Source organism: Haliaeetus albicilla, chromosome 15, assembly GCF_947461875.1.
Source record: "Haliaeetus albicilla chromosome 15, bHalAlb1.1, whole genome shotgun sequence".
NCBI lineage: Eukaryota > Metazoa > Chordata > Aves > Accipitriformes > Accipitridae > Haliaeetus > Haliaeetus albicilla.
This window is the reverse complement of record NC_091497.1, coordinates 17,667,591-17,688,667: the sequence shown is the minus strand read 5'-3', so window position 1 is coordinate 17,688,667 and position 21,077 is coordinate 17,667,591. Positions and strand designations below refer to the sequence as shown.

General features: G+C 53.4%; 1 protein-coding gene and 1 long non-coding RNA gene across 3 annotated transcripts in view; one reads left to right on the top strand and one right to left on the bottom strand.

The window, feature by feature from the left end:
- LOC138689149 (uncharacterized) overlaps positions 1 to 4,408 on the top strand; it is a 187,511-nt gene extending 183,103 nt beyond the window's left edge. For both annotated transcript variants that reach the window (XR_011328001.1, XR_011328000.1), the window contains 2 exons: positions 3,372 to 3,459; positions 3,714 to 4,408. This is a non-coding gene — a long non-coding RNA (uncharacterized lncRNA). The remainder of the gene's footprint in view (positions 1 to 3,371; positions 3,460 to 3,713) is intronic.
- A 7,119-nt stretch (positions 4,409 to 11,527) lies between these two features.
- On the bottom strand, positions 11,528 to 14,069 carry POU4F1 (POU class 4 homeobox 1). The gene is made up of 2 exons (XM_069802487.1): positions 13,520 to 14,069; positions 11,528 to 12,649 (listed from the first exon to the last, which is right to left on the bottom strand). Exons 1-2 carry the CDS (start codon positions 13,640 to 13,642, stop codon positions 11,600 to 11,602), a joined length of 1,173 nt encoding a protein of 390 aa, XP_069658588.1. The 5' UTR covers positions 13,643 to 14,069; the 3' UTR covers positions 11,528 to 11,599.
- Between the last annotated feature and the right edge of the window lie 7,008 nt (positions 14,070 to 21,077).

Here is a 21,077-nt window from a genome sequence, read left to right as displayed (position 1 = left end):
TCTCTGCTCCCCTCTTCTCCGCAGGTACAAACTTTTCCTTGGCAGAGAAGAGGGAGCGGGGGGGATCTTACCAGTCACCATTTAGCTGAGATTTTTTTTTTTTTTTAGAGAAGCTTTTCAGAATTCCCAAGCTCTCCAAATTTGCCTTCTTTCCATTGCCTCTGCTGTATCGCATGCATATTTGTAGAAAAGGGAAGCACACACTGGCTGCCACGGTGATCTGGATTATTTTTTGATAGGGGATAGCTCGAGAGCAGGATTTTAACGTAGAGTTTATCCTATTTAGCATTTGGGAGGAAATTGTTTAATAAGCCTTTCTCCTACTACCTATTTTCACTGCCGAGTTTTTACACTGGATAGAGGCTTCTCGGAGTCCTGCCAAAGTTAATTCCAGATTTATATTTCTGTAACCTACTTAGGATGCAAAAAGAAAAAAAAAAATCCTGTCAAATTAAAGTGAGTCCTCCTGTCTTGCCTGCTCCCAGCAAATAACTTGCAGCACCTAATAAATCCAGATGGAGTTCCTCATATAGCCCGGTGCAGAAATAATTATTGTCCTGGCTTGTTTCATGTCAGAGGCCTCTTCGGCTCATCTGTCATGAAACCAATTTCACTTTATTTACATCCATTTGCTAGTTTAATTACTGTGCTGATGAATAGCCTGAAGGAATTAAGTTACGAGTCTTTGGAAACCTAAAACGACAGATATATGGGTTACCTTTTAAATAGAGGAAGAAAATGATGGGTGGTGTGTGCACCAAAATTTAAAGGTAATAAGAGCCTTTCCTGAGCTAGGTGGAAATGCAGAACCAACTGACACTCAGCCCGCGTGGTTACCTCTGTCTCGATGTAAAGCGTTGCTTAGAAAGGCTTTCATATTTTTTGCAGGTTAAACGCAATCTGTATTAAAGCAAAGGTTCCAGAAGACGGGTGCCAGCTTTAGATCTAAGCACAGATGCACTCATTATTTTTCCAGCCACCGAAAGAGGAAAAAACATCAGAAAATAAGTCTGTCTTAAAGACCGACTTCGACATAACCTATGCAACGTACCATACAACACAATCAATAGGGTCACTATCCTGCGCCAGCAGTCGCAGAAATTGTCTCAAGCGCTTCTTCCCTCAAACTTGCCATGCACTGTACCCACAGAGGGAATTTCAGCCAGCTAGGGGATCGCGGGCTTTTTAGGGAAACCTCCGAAAAGCAGAGTTTATCCTCGTGTTCCGCCTGCCTGGTCTAGCCCACGTCCTTGCCCTTTCTCCGGGTGTTTTTCAGCCATTCCCATGGCCTGCAGATCAGGGGCGGGGGATCTGCTCCCTCCACCCCGCACCCTCCCCACGCGGGGACCCTGCCGCAGGGTCCCGGCACACCGGGGGGGGCCCGTCCTCCCCTTCCCCCTCCTCCGCTCCATAACTTTCCGGAGCCGCTGTAGCACTTTGTCATAACCTAGAATTTCAAAACTTTGTGCATGTGCCTGAGCGGAAGGTCAGTCTCTTTAACGTTCCCCCTCATTCGTCATGAAAGAAAAGAAAAAGGAAAAATCCAGGAGCCTGGGAATTAGGCTGGGAGTGTCGCTGGCCCGGGCTGTGCCCCGGCGTGTCACCTCCGGACTGGCCAAGAGGGTCCAGGAGGAGCCCGGGTGAGCGGGTTCGTTCTAACCCTGCAGGGACGGTGCCCCAAAGCGCCCCCTCCGCCAAGCAGGGGGCGGCGGCCGGACCCCGGACCCCCGCACCGTCCCGGGCGCTAAGCCTGAGCCTCAGCTACATCTTTATTCGCCTGAACCGCAGGCGTCCGGGGGAGCCCGGCGGGCCCCTTTTGACGGCCGCCTGAAAAATTCAGTTCCACGAGGGCTTTTCCGCCGCTCTCTTACAGACACTACTTCTTCCCCCGCTCCCGGGGATTTTGTGGATCCGGTACTTTTGTGGACCTCGCGGGTTTAGTCACCGCGGGACAAACCTCCCGCGGAGAAAAGACGGGCTGCAATAGGTGGGAGGGCACACGGACAGGCCGTGAGGGCGGTCAGAGGTGCGGCTGCCAGTCGGGAGGTGATCCTAGGAAAAGCCTTCCCCTCAGAGGCACCTCCGCAAGGAGAGGGCTGACGGGGCGGACGGAGGTCCCCTTTGTCACCCAAGTTGAGCGGCACTTTTCAAACCAAATCCTTTGCCGGGGGGAACGTGCCACGTTTCCCCCCCTCCTCCCTCGAATCTCGCTAGCGGGTGACCTGAGCCGGTTACACGAGGGTATAAAAGAGAGCGGATCAAAAGAGAATTACAGCTGCGTGTTCGAGGTACTCCGGGTCTTTATATCTGAGGGAAATGAAAGGAGCAAGTATACAGCAAAATAGGGTGGGGTAGTAAAAGCCCCCTCCCCCCCCGCCTCTCTCCTCTCTCCCTCTCTCCCCCTTTGATTAATAGATCCATGTGGCTAACGGCCTGACATATGGTGTGCGAAGCAGCTTGAGATGGTACCTCGGGCATACCCCACGGCCATTAACATATTACAGGCTTCTGTGCAGACAGACAGCAGCCGGCCGCCCGCGCAGCCCCGCGCAGCCCCGCGCAGCCCCGCCGGAGCTCTCCCCGGTGCTGAAGCGCCGCCGCGCCCGCCCCGCCGCCCGCTCCTCCGCGCCCCGCGCAGCCCCGCGCAGCCCCGCGCAGCCCCGCCGCCCGCTCCTCCGCGCCCCGCGCAGCCCCGCGCAGCCCCGCCGCCCGCCCCTCCGCGGCCCGCGCAGCCCCGCCGTGATCGAGTTCAAAAAGCGGGCGGGCGCGCACACGGATTTGAAAGTCCCGGAGTCGCAGGGGACGCGAGCGACAGCAGCACCGCTCCTCGCCCCTAAAATGGGGATTTCTCGCGCTTTTTTTTTTTTTTTTCATCTAAGGAAAAAAGGGGTTGCTGTATGTAAAACCTTTACTACAGAGAGCACAGAAATTGCCTCGTGTGGAAACCGGTCGCATTTAAAAGGCAGTGACAGCTTGCAGAGCAGAAAAGGCAGATTTCTGCAAATAACCCCAAAGTTGGGAAACTCGCGTCTATAGCACCTGGCAGCGGGGGGGGTGAGGGGGGAAGGGGAGGTTACTCCCAGCCGTGTTGTCTGGAAGAGGGAATTATAGTGCACAATACAGTAGCTGAGAATGCAGCAAAACCTAAGGTTTATTTAATCCATTTCAAGGGTTCTGACGGAAACATAAATCACCCCCTGCACTTTGCCTTTTAGTCTCCTGTAGATAACTGCCCCATCTCTTTTGAACTTTGTTCTGGCTGTTTTGTTGGGAAATAAAGCTAACACTAGATTAAACGTTTCAGGTAGCTTCATCTTCTGATTTCAGGAAAATAGTGTTAATAAGGAGCTTTGATGTTGTTTTACTTTCAGACTGTATGCCTTAAGGCAGAAAAACGCATAAAGGTAGCTGGGAAAGTAAATTGCCAGAAGCGAAGAGCACCCTCCCTTTCAAAATCCTGTAAGTACTCCTCTCTCCTACATCAAACCGATCCTATGCAGAGCAGCACTAGTGGGTTTGAGATTCCCTGGCTTTTGCAAACATCTCTCATTTCAATGCACACACGCCGATGCGTGCGCCTGTGTTTATGTGTGTGCACTCGAGTATTACCAGTTGTTAATGAAACTGAAGATTATAGGGGGAAATAGGGAAGGCTAGTTGCAACGGCGGCTTTTTTTAATTGTTATTTATTTATTTTCTTTTTCCCTAATAAGAATATAAAATCCCCCGGGAAAAGAATCCTAGAGGTTTGCGGTGAGGAGTAAAGCCGATGCAACGTGAGCAGGGAGCTGTAGACCTCCACCCCGCCGAAGCAGCCCAGAATAAAAGTTTCGCGCACTGCACATTTGGGGTCTTTCTAGCTATTCCGCCGGTAGCCTCCTCTGTCCTTTCGGGAGCCCAGCACATCAGCCTCGCAGATTCCTCGCACACAATCAATACATTTTGCATAGCACGAGTCTCCCCCGCACGCTCTCGCCTCTCTCGCTCGCTCTCTATTTTTGTTCGCCTCTCGTAGGTGGACGGGGTTTCTACGCGGGGCTTTTCTTTTCAGAAATTAGCGCCGACGGTACGGAGTCTCAGAAGCGAGCCGTGCGCGGTAGCTGGTGCTAGTCACTGCTTCCTCGGGTCAGAAATTGCGCTGGAGCCCACCACAGCAACCTTGCAAGCATGCGGTTCGGTCGCAGACAGACACAGCTTGCCTCTCTCCAGTCCCTCGTCTTTAACACTCCCCCCCCTTCCTCTTACAGCAGCGCTTTAATAAAGTCACATAAGTGATCGAAATTAACATAAATCATTATTAGTTATTAGGATTTGCTCTAAATTACTCTGTGAATATAACACCAAACCCCATCTGCCACTCCTGCTCTAGCAGCAATAGATTGCAGATAAAATAAATGTCCTTACCCCATTAGAATGTTCCTGTCTCTGTAGCCAAAAGCCAAACAAAAGCAATAAATACAGAGCTTTTTTCTCTCCACTATTCAGCTGTGACTGTTTTCATCAGCTCTTCCTCTAGAAAAGCTCGATAGCTGCCTGAAAATATTGCATTTTATATCACCAAAGGGCGATTAATATTGCATTAACTGTATTTAACATTTTTTAAGCGCGAGTAATCTGAAATGAGTAAGTTTCTGTTACTAAATACAGGGGATGTCAGAGCTGGTGAAAACAGCTTAAAATATCTGTATAAACAGATTATTTGTTTCATACTTTGTATTTTTATAATGTTATGGTATAGTGTGCTCTGTTTGAAGTAGAAGAAGCCATGCTAATGGTCTGTTTAAAGTATTCTGACACTGTCTGGAGACATCCAAGTCTCTGCCTTCATTAAATGTTTATTGTCAACACTTCAGTGAAAAAAAGTCTTGTGTAAGTGAATTTCCACTGCTGGATGCTGTCAACACTTTGTTTTATTCTGATCCGCGTGTACAAAAGTTTGTATACATTATGCTGAAGTGAAGAGAGGCAGAGATTTAGCGAGCTATAATTAGTTACCAAACAAACTTTTGGTAGTAATTCGGTTTACATAATGACCATAATCAAGGGCTAAGTTACACATATCGGCGCCTTGTCTTCTTTCCACGCAGCCTGCAAAAAGATGTGTTCGTGCTGACATGCTATCCCCTTGTCAAGGAATATCTTTCTTTTTTAAAATAAAGAATAAAATACCTTTTAAAAACCCGACCCAGACCCACAGCTTTTAGGTATTTTAGCTCTGGCTCGCCCTCGCAAGGGTCGCTTTCTTTTGTGCGGGCGAGGGGCGCACACAAGCCTCTGCCCCTCTCGGCGCCCCGGTGCTCGCCGCAGGAGCCCTGCCTGCGCGGCTGGACCCGGCCTCGGGGCCGTGTGTGTCCGTGTGTGTCCCCACACCCCCCCCACGCACTGGGAACCCCTCTGTGCCACAGACTCCGCGGGCAAGCGGGAAGGTCCCTCGGCGTTCCCACTGAAGGAGACTGTTGAGAGACTTTTGTGGCTCGCTTGTGAAGATCAATGCCAAGTTACAGTTTATCTTCGACGTACCGGCGCAGCCTGCCTTTCTTTTAATTATTTGTTTAATTTTGATATAAAGCCTTTTAAATACTTCAGTCCTCGGAGTCATTAACGTCTTATGACATCCGATTTTTTTAAAGTAGTTCCCCCTTCGCCTCCCGACACGCATTTTTTTTTTAAAAAAAGAGGGGTTTCACAACTTTTCCCCCAGAGTTAGAGACGCTTTGGTACACTTGGCTGAGCAGGCTGAGGGAGTTAAAATGCAGTTCAGGGGAGGACTCCCGCTTTCCCAGAGGGGCTCGGACTCCGCCGAAGTCCCGAGACCAATTTGGGAAGCAGGTTTTTGCCCCTTGAGGGTCGGCCACCGCAGGCTCCCGGCCAGGGTTCGGCTGGTGACACGGCCCCCTCTGCCCGCGGGAACACCGCGCTCCCTCCGCCTTAAAGTTGCATCTTAAACCAGCAGGACCAAAGCCGCCCCGCGGGGTGGGTGGGTGGCTGGGGGGGAGATGTGGGTGAGCATCCCTCCGCCCCCCGCGGAGGCAGCCCCCCGCGCAGGAGGCGCGGTGGGGACCCCACGGCGACCGCCGCGGCTCTCGGCGGTGCGAAAGCAAAGGCGGAAAGTGCGCGCCTCTGCCCGCGGGGTCCTGCCTGCCCCTGCCTGCCCTGCCTGCCCTGCCTGCCCTGCCTGCCCTGCCTGCCCCTGCCTGCCCCCAGCCCTGCCTGTCCGCCCGGCAGCGGGGCTGGGGCCCGCCGGTGCAGGCTCCCCTTTCTGCTAGTGCTGCTTCTTCAAAGATTTATAGGTGACATCTTATTTTAAATTAACTTTTGAGCCCTGGGTTTCATTCATTCATCCACCCACCCACCCACCCGCCCGCCCGCCCTCCGCCTGCCGATCTGTCTTGCCACGATGCAAAGAGACCGGGTTGCCGTTTTACCACCTCGGTCCCGTCTCTGGGACCTATATATTCAGCTGACCTATATATTCCTGCACCGCTTTTCTGCCAAACTGAGCCTCCTTCAGGTGCGAAGGGGTCGCAAAGGAGGAAAAAGAAAACGCTTCCCAAAAGCGGCAGGGGAAGGAGGGGAAGCGGGGGGGTGCAGCACGCCTCCCATCAAGCTGTCTCGACAACAATTACTAAAGTTTTTAATTAGCCTCTTGTTATAATTCATTTTATTAATTTTCCAAATCTCAGCCCATGAATTATTAACGGCGGCTCCGTAATTGTGTTTGCAGCGGCGCACGTGACGGCGGCGGCCCCGCCGCTCTCCCCGCGTGGGTCCCCCCCGCGACCGCGACCGGGACCGGGACCGGGACTGGGGCCGGGGCCGGGGCAGCAGCCGGCTCTGGGATTTTATCAACTCTTAAATAACATAATTACCGATAATCAGACGCTCGCCTGGCAGGTGGAAACAGGTTCCCAAGCGGATTAGAATTCTGCTGCTGATCTTTTAAAAATCAATTAGGCTTTCCTCCGCTTTGGAATCAGCAGGTAAATATAATAAAGCTTTTTTTTTTTTTTTTCCCCCTCCCCTCCCTTAAATAAATAAATAAATAGCGCTGGCTGAAAAGCGAGACATAAACAACTGGAGGGATTTAAAATCGTTTGGGAAATGCCGGAATAACACAGGGCAGCAGCGGCCGTATCAAGCTTTATGCGCTCGAGTCCGTCAGAGTTAAAATAATTATCTTTCGACAAATCTATTTCTCTTCGGAGGAAAGGGGGAACACGGGGGGGCGGGGAGGGAGGCATATAAACCATAAAATCTGTGCTGTAGGACACTTTATTCTCCTTCTGGGGAGCCTTTTTACTTGTTGAACCAGGACCGAATTAGTCTTAATATCACAGGAGAGTAAAAATCAATACGATCGTGGCAGTGGGTGTCTGTTATTCACTTATGACGGCCTCATCTAAGTTGAAAGCAATCGGAGAGTGAGCGTTAAGGAGAAATTCCGGGAGCCGGCCCGGGTCTTGCGGACTCAGGAGTGGAAAATCACCTCAGGAAAGCGGCCAGACCCCTCAGGTGTGGAGAAAAAGGCCATTCGAGGGACGGCAGCACCCGAGTGTCCTCGGCAAGGGGCACAGAGGCTGGAGCTGAGGAGCCTTCAGAGGTGGCAGCCGCCACCCGGCAGCGGCCCCGGCCCGTATCGGGGGGGGGGAGGAGGGGTGGCGGGGGGCAATCCGTAATTTTTGGTCACAGATTGCACTTCTGTATGCAGGAGGTTGCATACTGTTGGGGAATAAATGCGAATGCATGGTCTGTCTCTTCATATTTTCTCTCTTACTTTTTTCCTCGGATGCAAAAGTTTTAGCAGTCCTTAGGTTAGACCTTACAAACGCGAATATAAACACTTTTCTTTCTTTCTTTCTTTCTTTCTTTCTTTCTTTCCTTCCTTCCTTCCTTCCTTCCTTCTTTCCTTCTTTCCTTCTTTCTCTCTTTCTCTCTCTCTCTCTTTCTTTCTTTCTATATTTTTAGTGAGGCATTTATTAAAAATGCCTCATGAGTATTTCGTGGTTTTCTGAGCTATTCAGATTCATCCGACGGAAAGCAGGACATTCCGGTTTTGCACAGTTTCCTACCATGAAAAATAGGAAACTCTGCAAAGCTTTTATTTTCACCATCTGTTTTATTAACATATTATTTTTTCCTTTGTACTCGATAAGGATTGTACTTATTACAAAACAAACTCCTTAACTTTTCAATACATACATCGGTCATTACTGTATAATACAAATGTGGTATCGTTTGTAACATTTCAATCGCTTGGGGCAGATGAAAAAAACCCCCAACATTTGTAATTATTTTCATTTGTTCATTCCTGACTCTCCAAAAATGATATCCGGTAATACTTTTCTATAAAATAATATTTTTACAAATGCATTTATTAAAAATTCTGATGACATTTCAAGTTAATAACAACAGAAACAAGTCAATTTCCGGTGGACGAGATCTATGGTTTTTTAAAAATACCTTTAGTGCTTATTTTTTAACATCAACAGTTGTTTAAAATCACAGCTTTTTGAACGTATTATTCTTTTCTGAACATCACGTGTCTTGATTCACAGATTTACCGGCGAAATTAAAAAGATTTGGCTAAAATATGTCTACAGAAGAAATAATCCCAGCTATTAAGTAACTTTTTACATTTGGCATCTGATCTAGTCACAGGTCATCAGAAAATAGAAAGAGGTTCTTTGATCACTTGAAGCAGTAGGTGGCATCCTATACGTTCCTAATGAACAATTGCATTTACAACATAAGGAGAGATCAGTTTAGGATTTTCATATTTATTAACCCAAAATAAAAATAAAGTATCTTGTTACATAATTAAGTGCAATTAGGCCAGTCAGAACAACATATAAACCTGAAACCACCCAAGCTTTTCTTCTTTATACATATTTTGTAGGTGCATAATCCTTTCCAGCAAACTGAAAAGAAATACTTCAGAAGTCCTTCTTAAAATTTTACTTTGATTTATATTCTGCAGTTATAGAATAAACTTCAAGAAACACACGCAGCTAATATATAGTTAATTTTATTCAGAGCACCGATTTTCACATAAGAGCTATCTCAAAGTAATGATTTCTGGATTTAGCAGAAAAATACATCTCTCACTATTTTCTTTTTGGTAGAATTAATCTTATCGTCTAACGGCCATACCTTGAATTTACCAGCCGTGTCTCAGAAATATTTTTTTTCTTTTTTCTTTTTTTTTAAATGCACCCAATAATAATAACTATTCTGTTTTCACGTTTGTTTTATTTGTAAGTATGCTGGGACGCATCTCCCCGTTGTATTTTGGCGTACAGAAATATTTCTGATAGAAATAAAAGTAATAGAGTAAAGACACAACCAAGGAGAAAGCTCAGCAAACATACATGGACAGGTAGATTATTCAGTGAGACATTTCAGGATCCACACGTGGTTGCAGTTTGTAGCTTTTTTTTTTTTTTGTGCATTAAAGAAAATATTTACAATCGTCTTTCTTCTCTTTTTTTCCCTCTTTTTTTTCCTCTTTTAAATCTAAATACAAGAACGTGACAAGAATGTTTGTGTTTTCAGTGAAAACAGGCAGTTAAACTGTGAAATTACACCATCCACAAAAGATTCTACCAGAAGCTAGTCTATTTAGTGCTCAGTTTCAAAATGCATAGAATGTTTGCGCTGCAAACAATGATACACCAAATAATAATCATAATAATAGCAATAATAATAAAATAAATAGATAAATAAATAAATAAATAGATAAATAAATAGATAAATAAATAAATAAATAAATAATATCGAGACTTTACCACGGATCTTTCTATGCCTTTTTTTTTCCTTTTTTTTTTTTTTTTTTTTTTAGGTCATGCATAATTTCAGTCTATTGTTTGTTTTGATTTTAACGGAAGGGTGTTTTCTTTTCAGAAATTCCTTGCTACTTGAAAGCCCTAACAGGCGTTTCGGTAACAGCCGGAGCCAGCAATGGCTTCTGCACGTAGCCGGCGCTTTTACCTAACGAGCTCTGATAATTTTTTTCTTTTTTTTTTCTTTTTGTCAATCCGCGAGACATATAATGCACCTTGACGGTTATTAGTAGTACCGGCATCGTTATTACGGAATAACATCATCGCTTCCAATCCGGGAGACTGCGATAGTGCAAATTGAACCCCCCCACGCACACACTCCCCCCCCCCAGCCATCCTCTACCTAACGTTTATTATTTACAATAAACGACTTTGAAGCCCGAGTGGGGTTTTGGCGTGTTTGTTCCCACCACGCAGACCCCCGCAGAACCCAAACCCCCTTCAGCCCCCGCGCTGGTGATCCCCCTCGCGTGGGGGGTGCGGCACCCCCAGCCCCGGAGGAGGCCGGGGCAGCGCCTCGTCCCCGCCGCAGTCGGCTGCTAACCCAAAGCCGGCAGATTTGGTAGGGATGCCGGGGGAGGGGGGGGGGGTCACGGTGGGGGGAGAGCAGGAGAGGGAGGGGAGAGGACACAGTTAACCAGGAGCCTTCATGAACCTGACCGTGTTCTTTGGGAGCGCGTCCCTGCCCGGGCAGGTTTGGCATCTGCGCCTCTGCAGAGACAGCCAGGGACCTGTCCGCGGCCACGCGTGGAAAAAGGCAAACCGCGCGGGCCAGGGAAGGGAAACAAAGGGGCTGGGGAGTAACTGGTTGGTTTGTTTGTTTTGCTTGAGCTAGCTAGGATTCCCGAGGCGGGAGCGGAGAGGAAAGGGACCGCTCCCGAGCCTCGGGAGCTCCGGCTGTGCCCCGCCGGGCTGCGGCCGCCGGCCCCGGCCCCGGCCCCGCTCGCACCGCTCCCCCGGCACAGACAAGACCCATCGCCAAAGCCTCGCGAAAAACCGCATTCGAGGGGAAAAAAAAAACAAAACCAAAACCAAAATCAACAAAACAAAAAAACCAAAACCCAAACCAACAACAAACCAAAACCAAACCAAAACACAGAAACCCAACCCAAAATAAAACAAAAAAACCCAAGCCAAGCAAAGAAAAAGACACACCCCCCTCCCCCCCGCAAACCACCGCCGTCCTCATTCATTACCAAGCCAGGGAAAAGAAAGAAAACCAGAAAAGTAATGAAAAGAGACCCAAACCAAACGTAGCATCGTCACCGACAGTTTCGCCTTCCGGGTTTGTTGGTCGGTTTTGTTTTCCTTCGGAAAGTTGTGACTTAGGTTTCTCGGTTTGTGGTTGCTGCTGTCACGGTATTTATTGGTGTGTGTCTGGGTGTGTTTACGCTTTAAGTTGCTCTTTCTCCCGCTTTCTGTCGGGGTGGGGGGGCAGAGGGGGGCTGGGGCCGCAGAAGTGACCCCCGCGGCTTTCGAGAGCGTTTTTCCCTCCGCCCTCCCGCTGCTTCTCGTTGGCGTCCCGGTGTCTCTTTCTCTTAATAATTGATAGCGCCCCCCCCCGCCCCCCGCACGCCCCCCCCGCCCCCCCGAGGAGTCCGCCTCTTCAATTCCGCATCGTCCCTTGGTCCCCGGGAGCTTCCCGCGGCGTCTCGGGCGACGGCGGCGGTGCGTGGGCGGCCCCCGCGGCCCCGGCCCGGCCCGGCCCGGCCCCCCCCTCCCGGTGCCCCCGGTGCCAGGGCCGCCCCTCCCGCCCGCCCCTAGTAGGTGGCGGAAAATTTCATCCGTTTCTGCTTCTGTCTCTGGTTGCAAAACCAAACCCGCACCACGTTCTTTTTGAGGTCCAATTTCTCGGCGATGGCGGCGATCTTCTCGGAGGAGGGCCGGGGCTGGACGGCGAAGTACGCCTCGAGGGAGCGCTTCTCCGGGGCGGCGATGGAAGTCCGCTTGCGCTTCTTCTCCCCCCCGTTGAAGAGCTCGGGCTTGTTCATTTTTTCCCGCTGGGCGCCCTCGGCCTCCTCCAGCCAGGCCTGCAGGATGGGCTTGAGGGCGATCATGTTGTTGTGGGAGAGGGTGAGGGACTCGAAGCGGCAGATGGTGCTCTGGCTGAGGGAGCCCACGCCCGGGATCTTCAGGTTGGCCAGCGCCGAGCCCACGTCGGCCTGGGTCACCCCCAGCTTGATGCGGCGCTGCTTGAAGCGCTCGGCGAAGGCCTCCAGCTCCCGCGGGTCCGTGTCCGAGTCGCAGATGGAGGCCAAGCCGGCCGCCCCCACCACCGCCGCCGCCGAGGCCACCTGCCCCGCGGCCCCGTGGTGCGCGGCCACCAGCCCCGGGTGCGGCAGCCCCGACGGCATGTTCATGGCGGCCGGGTGCGAGAGGTGGCCCAGGCCGTGCATGTGCGAGTGCGGGTGGGCCGAGGTGGAGATGAGGCCGCCGCCGCCCCCGCCGCCGCCGCCGCCGGCCCCGCCGCCGCCGGCCCCGCCGCCGCCGCCGCCCGCCCCGTCGTGGCCGCCGCCGCCGCCGCCGCCGCCGCCGCCGCCGCCGGGCATGAGCGCCAGGGAGGGCGAGGTGATGTGGTCGAGGAGGTCGCCGGGCTCCAGCGCCTGGTGGTGGTGGTGGTGGTGGTGGTGGTGGTGCGCCAGCGGCACGGTGGAGGTGGAGGTGCAGGGGACGCTGTTCATGGTGTGGTACGTGGCGTCCGGCTTGAACGGGTGGCTCTTGCCCTGCGAGACGGCGATGTCGACGGCGGCCAGAGCCTCGGCCCGCGCCAGCAGGGTCTCATCGAGGCTGGCGAAGATATTGCTCTGCAGCTGCAAGGGACACAAAACAGAGCGGGGTGCGGGGAGAGGAGGGCAGCGGGGCGCAGCGCGGAGAGGCGAGGGGGCGGCGGGAGGGGGGCGAAGCCGAGGGAGGGGAGCCCGGCAGGGCAGAGGGGAGGTGGGCGAAGTCGGGGTGACCGGGCGGGGGGGGCAGAATGCACGTGTGAAGGGGTACGGGGGGAAGAGCCGAGTGAAGGGAGGAAGCGGGTCGTAGCAGCAGACGGCACGGGGAAGGGAAGGGAAAGAGGGGATGGGGTAGGATAATGGGGGGCGGGGGGGAAGCGAGGAGGGGGAGCAAAAGAGGAAAAGAAGAAGCGAAGAGTAGAAAGGGCAGGAAGCCGGGGGGGGGGGGGGGATCCGAAAAAGAGAGGACGAGGGCGTAAGGGAACAAATAAAAAAAAAAAAGGAACGAAAGAAGAGAAAGGAGGAGAAGAAATGGATCTGTAACTCTCAGCTGGGGAATTGTGTCAAACACAAGAGCACATAAAGCGCATTCCTTTTCAGAGGCCGAGTCATAAAAATTAATACAGAAAGTGGATGAAGTCGGAGACTCGTGTGAACACCGCTTTCAAAAAAGATCACAGGCGCTCAGATGATTGCAGAGGACGACATGAAAAAAACATTAAGCGCCGCTTGTCAAAATGTGCCTCGCAGCGGTTTTTTTATTAATGCACATACACATACATGCAGTATACAGAAAAGAGAGAGAGAGGGGAAGAAAGAGTGTGTGCGTGTGTGCAAGAGAGAGAGAGAAAGAAAGAAAGAAAAGAAAAGAAAGAGAGAAAAGAAAGAAAGGAAGGAAAGGAAGGAAGGAAGGAAAGAAAGAAAGAAAGAGGAGAGCTGCAGCTGCCTGTCCCTTACCGGTGGAGTTGGTAGGCATGCTCTTCTTATTGCTTCCGAGCTGGAGTGTAGAGAGGGGTATTTGTGCTCAGGTAGGGTGGGATGCATGGCAAAATGCGGCTGCTTGCTGTTCATGGACATCATCTTGAAGGCTTGGCATGTAAATCCACAAACACTCCTAAAGTCGGGGGAAAAGTGCTCTCCGGGCGCTCTCCTCCCGCCGGGGGAAGCCGCCGACGGCGGCGGGTGGCGGTGGCGGAGCCGGTGGCGGCGGTGCCGCGGCGGACCCTGCCCCCGCCGCCGCCGCTGCCGCGGTGGCCGGGGCTGGGGTGGGTGGGTGAGCGGGCGGCGAGGCTCCCTCCGGCCCCCGCCGTCTCACTCCTCTGCCTGCCGCTGCCCGGCGCCGGGCGCGCTGCGCTGCGCTCTGCCCGCACCTGAGCCCCGCATCCCGTGGCTACCGCCGGGCGGGCTCTCGCGAGAGCGCGGCGGCTCCGGCTTTGACAGGCATCAGCTGTCTCCCCCCCTTCCTCCTCCTCCTCCTCTCTTTCCTCCTCCTCCTCCTCCTCCTCCTCCTCCTCCTCCTCCTCCTTTTCCTCCCGCCGCCCCCGGTCCCTGCCTCCCCGCGCCTTGTTGCATCTCCCGCAGCCCTCGCCCGTCTCGCCGGGGCGGCGGCGCCGGGGCCGCTCTTATAGCGAGCGAGCGGCGCCGAGCACCGGGCGGCTGCCGCACCTGTAGCTGCCACACGTGCGCGCTGCGCGGCCGCCGGCGCGGCCCGGGGCGCCCCGACGGGGCGGGGATGGGCGGCGGGGCGCGGAGGCGGCGGGCGCCCCCGGGGCGGGGCCGGCCGGGCTGCGGGCGGGCGCCCCTTCCCTGCGCCGCGGAGCGGCGGCGGGCGCCGGAACGCGGCGGCGCGGGGCCCCGGCCGCGGCCGAGGGGAGGGAGAGGCGAGTCCGCGCCGGGGACCCTCGCCGCGGGCGGGGGGCGTCCCCCCGCGCCGCGCCCCGCCGCGTCCGAGAGCTGCGCGTCGGCGCCCGGCGAAGGAGCCGCGGCGGCGGGCGCGTGTTCCAAGCCCTCGGGGGCTGCCGCCTTCCCGGCGGTCGACCGCGGCTCCCCCCGCCCCGGGTAGTTTTGCTGCGAGTACGGCTGTGTCGGGCACCGCGGGCGCCGGCCGCCGCCTCGCCCGCCGGGAGCGTGGGCTGCCCGCGCGGGAAGCGCCGCCGCGCTGGGGTTGTGCGCTTCCTCCCGGCTTCCCAGCCCGGCTTCCCTCGCTCCCTCTCCGTGGGAAAACCCAGCTCTCCCTGGCGTGGTCTGGGGCAGAAAGCAATCACCAACAGAACATACATTTCTTTTTCCTTCCTTCCTTCTTTCCTTCCTTCCTTCCTTCCCTCCTTCCTTCCTTCTTTCTTCCTCTTTCTTTCTTTCCTTCTTTCTTTCCTTCTTTTCTTTCTTTCTTTCCTTCCTTCTTTCCTTCTTTTCTTTCTTTCTTTTCTTCCTTCCTTCTTTCCTTCTTTTCTTTCTTTCTTTTCTTCCTTCCTTCTTTCCTTCTTTTCTTTCTTTCTTTTCTTCCTTCCTTCTTTCCTTCTTTTCTTCCTTCCTTCTTTCCTTTTCTTTCTTCCTTTCTTGCTTTTTTCTTTCCTTCCTTCTTCCCTTCCTTCTTTCCTTCTCTTTATTCTTTCTTTCTGTCTGTCTTTCTTTTCTTTCTTTCTTTTCTTTTCTTTCTTCCTTTCTTTTCTCTTTCTTTCCTTCTTTCCTTCTTTCCTTCTTTCTTTCCTTCTTTCCTTCCTTCTTTCCTTCTCTTTATTCTCTTTCTTTCTTTTCTTTCTTCCTTTCTTGCTTTTTTCTTCCTTTCCTTCTTTCCTTCCTTCCTTCTCTTTATTCTTTCTTTCTTTCTGTCTTTCTTTTCTTTCTTCCTTTCTTTTTTCTTTCTTTCCTTCTTTCCTTCTTTCTTTCCTTCTTTCCTTCCTTCTTTCCTTCTCTTGATTCTCTTTCTTTCTTTTCTTTCTTCCTTTCTTGCTTTTTTCTTTCTTTCCTTCTTTCTTTCCTTCTTCCCTTCCTTCTTTCCTTCTTCCCTTCCTTCTTTCCTTCTCTTTATTTTCTTTCTTTCTGTCTTTTTCTTTCTCTCCTTCTTTCTTCCCTTTCTTTCTTTTCTTTCTTTCTTGTCTTCCTCTCTTTTCTCTCTCTCTCTCTCTTCCTTCTGTCTTTCTGTCTTGCTTTTTCTTTCTCTTTCTGTCCTTTCTCTCCTCTCCCCCCCCCCCCCCCCCCCCTTGCTACCCAGGTACTTTTTGTGCAAGAAACGAGTCGATTCCATCTTATACAGGCTGAAAGAAAAAAAAGTAAAATAAAAGTAGCCTGGAGAAACGATTCTTTTCTTTTTCTTTCATTCCTCCATTCTTTCCTCTTTCTTTCTTTCTGCCTCTCTTACTCCTTTCTCTCTCGCTTTTCTGTGGTTTATTCTTTGACTACTCTTGCCTTTGAATGAAACGGCTAAGGAGTGACACTGGGGTTAACAACGCGCGGTTGTGTTTACGAGTGATTCGGGGTTACTGTCCCGGTTTAGAGCAGATTTTTTTTCTTTCAGCTGCTTGTGAAGTTGGAGGCAAAACTGTGGAAGGAGTGACTCTGCTGCTGCGCCCGTGGGATTAGCGTGGCTCCCTAGGGCACGGCCCCCGCTGAATCCCGGCCCCCGGGGCACGCCGGAGCCGGCCCTCGGTGCCCGACCAGATGCTGCCTTGTTTGTTTCGGCAGGGCTGCGGGCAGGCGGCGGGGTGTTTGCATCAGGGATGTGACAGCCTCGGAGTGCATCGGAATTGCCCTCTTTCTCCCCAACGCCTCTTATTTATGCGCATAAACACAGCCGAGAGGGCACACAGGCGCGCACGCACACACACGGCACACACCGCGACCCCAGGTAAAGTCCACATTTGTCTTCATAAGCCCTTCCCCGGCTCCCCGGCCAGGCCGGGAGGAAGGAGGGAACGGCTGCCAATTACTCGTGCGAAAGGGAGCCGGGTCTCCATCCATTACCGCGTCCCCTGGGGTGGCGGCATGCAACTTCATCTCTGAGGGGGGTGAGCTGGCGACTGAAAGCCACCGGTCTGAAGCGGGGTCGGGCTCTCCTTGTGTATCGAAATCATTGCATCAGAAGAGCCAAATCGTACTTCATGTGGATTTCTTCCTTCCTTCCTTCCTTTCTTTTTTCATTAAGTCATATCACTTATTATAGCTATTTGCAAGCTACCACGCCTCGTGAACAGAAAGCCTGCTGGGCAAGGGATGTAGGGGAGGAGGAAAGTGGGAGACACCACCGCCGCTTTTCGCCCAGCCGCTGAGAAGCGGCCAGCTCCAGGAGAAAGGCCCGAGCCGCCTGCCTTTCCTTCCCGGCGGCGAAAAGCCAGCCGGCGGCACACAGCGCGGGGCTCCTCGGCCGATCCCGGGCCGGGGGCGGGCGGAGGGAAGCCGGGCTGCCTTCCTCGCCCGCTGGAGGAAGGCGTGGGATGCTGCCCCGCCTGGGATGCGGGGGTGTTGGTCCCCGCCGCCCCCGCTCGCCAGGACGCGGTCAGGTCAAGTTCATCAGGTTTCCCGGAGGGAAGCGCTCAGAACCAGGGAAAACGGTGCGAGCGGCGACAAAGGCGGCCGGGGGGGGTTTCTAGGCGAAGCGGCGACCGGCCTTCCTCCCCACAGGCCACCCGGCCTGCTCGGCCTCTGCGGCCGGGGTCTCTAACCTCGGGGCCGGCGGGGGCCGGGACGCGTCTGCAGGAGCGGGGGCAGCCCGGGCCCCGGCCCTGCCCGCACCGCCGGGAGCGGGGACGGGCGGCCCGGGCAGGGGCCGGTGGGCGAGACCTTCTCCTTGGGCGGAGGAACAGCAAACCCTCCAGCGCCTTTCAAACCACCCCTTCTGCTCCCGCACTTTTTGGGCCAGAAAGAGGGGAAAATTCAGCCCCCCTCCCACCTCCGCCCCGAGCGCCGGCCGGAGGCTGAGGGGGTGAGGATCCCTACATGTTCTAAGGGTCTTCTGTCCCACCGCCCGGGGGGTCCTGGAGGCAGGGGTGGGGGTCGGCACGTTGTCTCTGCAGCTCGCCGTGTGCACCCTGCTGGATTCCCCTCGGTTTGGCAAACGGGGGGGGGGAGGCAGCCCCGCCCGGCTGGAGAGACACCCCCTGCCCGGTGCTGCTCGCTCCTTCATTAAAATCGCCCGGGGGGGGGCACACACGGGACACCACCGCGGCAGCAAGAGGCCCGGGGGTGACTGCGTGGGGTGGGGGAGGCAGAACAGCCTCCGGACCCTGGGGAGGCGGCGGCTGCCGGCTCCCGCCCGGTCCCTCCTGCTGCCCCCGGAGGCCGCAGCTGCGAGGGGGAGTCGCAGCCAACTTTTCCCTCTGCCTCGTCTTTCAGAGGTGCGGAGAGGAGAGGGGAGGAGGAGGAGGGGATTTATTTCAGGGAGGGTTTGGTCTGTCGCTCATCAAGGCCGAGAGGAAAAACTTTCCTTCGCAGTCCTTGGGACACTTTTTTTTTTTTTCTTTTTGGAAGAGGGAAAGCGCTAACTTTAAAGCAACGCTTAAAATTACAGCCCCTGCAGATGCAGCCCCGACCGTAACGCCCGCTGCGGTGCTGCAGCCGGTCCCCACGCCGCAGCCCCCTCTGCTCCCCCAGCCCCACCGAGCGCGGGGGCTGCTGCCCGGGGGGGTTCCCCGGGGCTCGCCGGGGACCCCCGCCACCAGCCCCGCAGCCCCCCCGGCCTTCCCCGCCACACGCAGCCGGCTCCCCGGGAAGACGGCTTGAGCCAGGCTCAGCATCGCACGGGCCTGGTAATAGATTTTATCTTAATGTTCGCTGTTGTTTCTATTCCTCGTGGGTACGTCCAGGCTCATGAATACTGATGGCAATAAACTCGCAGGCTTTGAGGGGCGAGTTCATTGGAGATACGACCACGCTGCAGCCCTACTTTTATGGCCCAAGATGCTCAATAAAGGGAAGGAGGCATATATATATATATATATATAACGCATTTACTTGTCTCCCGTAGATTTCTCCAGCTTCAAATGCAAGAAATAGGCAGATTTCCTTAACTGACTGAACTGCCTATCTCAAGAAAGTAATAAAGTAACCCCTTATTCCCACGGTGAAACGATTTCTAAATTAATTACTGTAACCCATTGTATTTGATTTCTCTTTTTAGGATTCCCCAAAGATGACTCTACTAAAGCTTGGGATATTAAGTATTAACGTCTGATCACAGTTTGCTATATATTCCGACTTAAAAAATAATAAAAAAAGTTGTTGCGGATCTTACAGAACCGCTCGCTCTAAACCTTCTGGCTATTTTTATTTCACCAAACGTTAGCTTAACATTTTTGAGTCGCGGTATTCATCCTGCCCCGAGTGTCAGTGAGAGAGCACTGAGAGAAAACCTACAGTACATGTGTTATTTGGTGAAGTTCACAGAAAGTCAATATCCCATTTAGTGTAAAAGCTATTTTCCCTTTAGATGATAAAAAACAACCTTCAGAAGAAAAAAATAAACACCAAAACCAACAAAAACCCAACAACCAACCCTTTGGGTGAATGCATAAAAAGTATTTCCATGTCCTGATGAGGACTTTCCTTACATCAGCAAAGACCTGCTAATTACTGATGTACAAGCCGCAATAACTGCTTTTGCAGCCAAAGTGTAGAATGTTGTCATATTAAAAATTGAAGCGCTTGATGGCGATTTAAGTCCCGAGGTAGTTCACAACGTCCCCTTTCGGGAAAGTAAGGAGACCGGAGGAGCCGGGCAGAGGTCCGGCGGAGAACACGGCAGGTCCTCCCGCCGGTCAAGTTTCTCGCTCTTTCTTTTAAGTGTTGCGGAGGAATGAAGAAGCACACCGAGAAGCCCCTCCAGCAAAACACCTCGCAGACCGCGCTCGCTTCCCACGCCGACCGGTTGCCTGCCGGCTCCCACCCGCGATCGCTCCCGCTCCCGGGACGGGGATGGGACGGGGTAGCCGAAACCCGCTGCCTGCCCGCCCGCCGACAGCCCCGGCCAGGGGCTCGGAGGGGCCGGGGGTCGGTCGCCAGCCGGGGGTCGCCGAGCTCCGGGGTGCGCTCGGCTGCCAAAACCGGGAGCGGAGCGCTCGGCTCCCCCCCCGCCCCCGCCCCGCGCGAATCAAAGCACCTTCCGAGGGGCTGGGAAGTAGTTGCCTTGTCATGTAACACATTGCCCTGATTTATTATAAAATTTTAACGAAATCATGCATATTTTAACAGCCTTTAATCACTGCATGAAAATTTAATTCATGAACTGTAGCGCGTTTAAATAAATGAAGTGTTAATTCATTAGGATTAATTAATTTGTTAAAGGATTGTGTGCAAGGTTAAGGTGGAAGAAAAACTCTTTGTTAGTTTCGCGTCTTAATCACCAGGTTTTGTTAACAGTGAAGGGGGGGGGAGGACCCCGCGACGAGGCTTCGCGTGGGCCGGGGGAGCCCGGGGAAGGAGCGAGGCTGCGGCCGGCGGGGGAGGGAAACCTCGGCCTCCCCCGGCCTTTTCTGCGGAGCTGGGGTCGGGCAGGCCGGCGGCGGGGCCCGGGCCGGTTAATTAAGTTAATCCTAGCCCAGGAGGTGGAGGCGGGTGCCGAGGAGCCCCAGGCGGGAGGGGATGGCGGCAGGCGGGTCCCCTCGCCACCCTCCGGGCCGGGGAGAAGGGCTCTTGCCTGCGCCAGCACTTCTCTCCCCAAAATTTGGAGACGGAAAGAAAAAAAAATAAAAAATATCCCTGACACCGCGAAGCCGCCCGGCCCTCGGAGGTGCTTGAAGGGCAGAGCGAGCCGGGAAAGGGACAGGGACCTCTCTCGTCCCTGCCTGGCCCCCGGGATTCCCCGGCACATTTTGGCAGCTTGAAACCGGCACCCGGTGACCCGCTGAGCATCAGGTACGAGTGGCGGCTGCCCAGTGGATTTTGACATTGCCTGCCTGGCTTCCCCGAAAAACAGCAGACAGCACCCACACAGCCTGTAAGAGCACTGGAGAGGAGACAACGCTTTCTACTGAGAAAAGCTGAAAAAACCTGGAAAAAACCCCGGAATACTAAACTTCATTTATTTTTCAGCCCAGTTTCATCCTCCCCTGCTATCTCCCGCTACATTCACGAGTGTCAAAGCACACGCAAGCTTTCGCCTTTGCCAAATGTCCTTTTCCCTCCATCCTTCAGCTAATGAAGATGGCTTTTCCAGTTAGAGCTAAGGGACACCGAGGCAATAGCTCAATGTTGGAGCACGAAGGCAGGACAGACAGGCCACCTCTTTAGGCCAGACCTGACATGCTGGTGGCTCATCACAGCAGTACAGGACTGCTGCAAGGGAGCAAGGCTCAGGAAGGGCCAGACCTGGATTAGTAGCCAGAGGGGATTGCTTATCACCTCTCACTGTGGGCAGTCCTTGGGACGACCGTGAAACCCCCACATCAAGGTACCTTCGAGATTCTTTTCCTCTCATCCAAACCTGGGATGGGGAAGGGAGAAGCCTTGGTCTGTTCACACATGCCAAAAGCAGCAAGGAAGGAGCATCATCTTGACAGTTCGCAAAACATTTACCCAAACTACA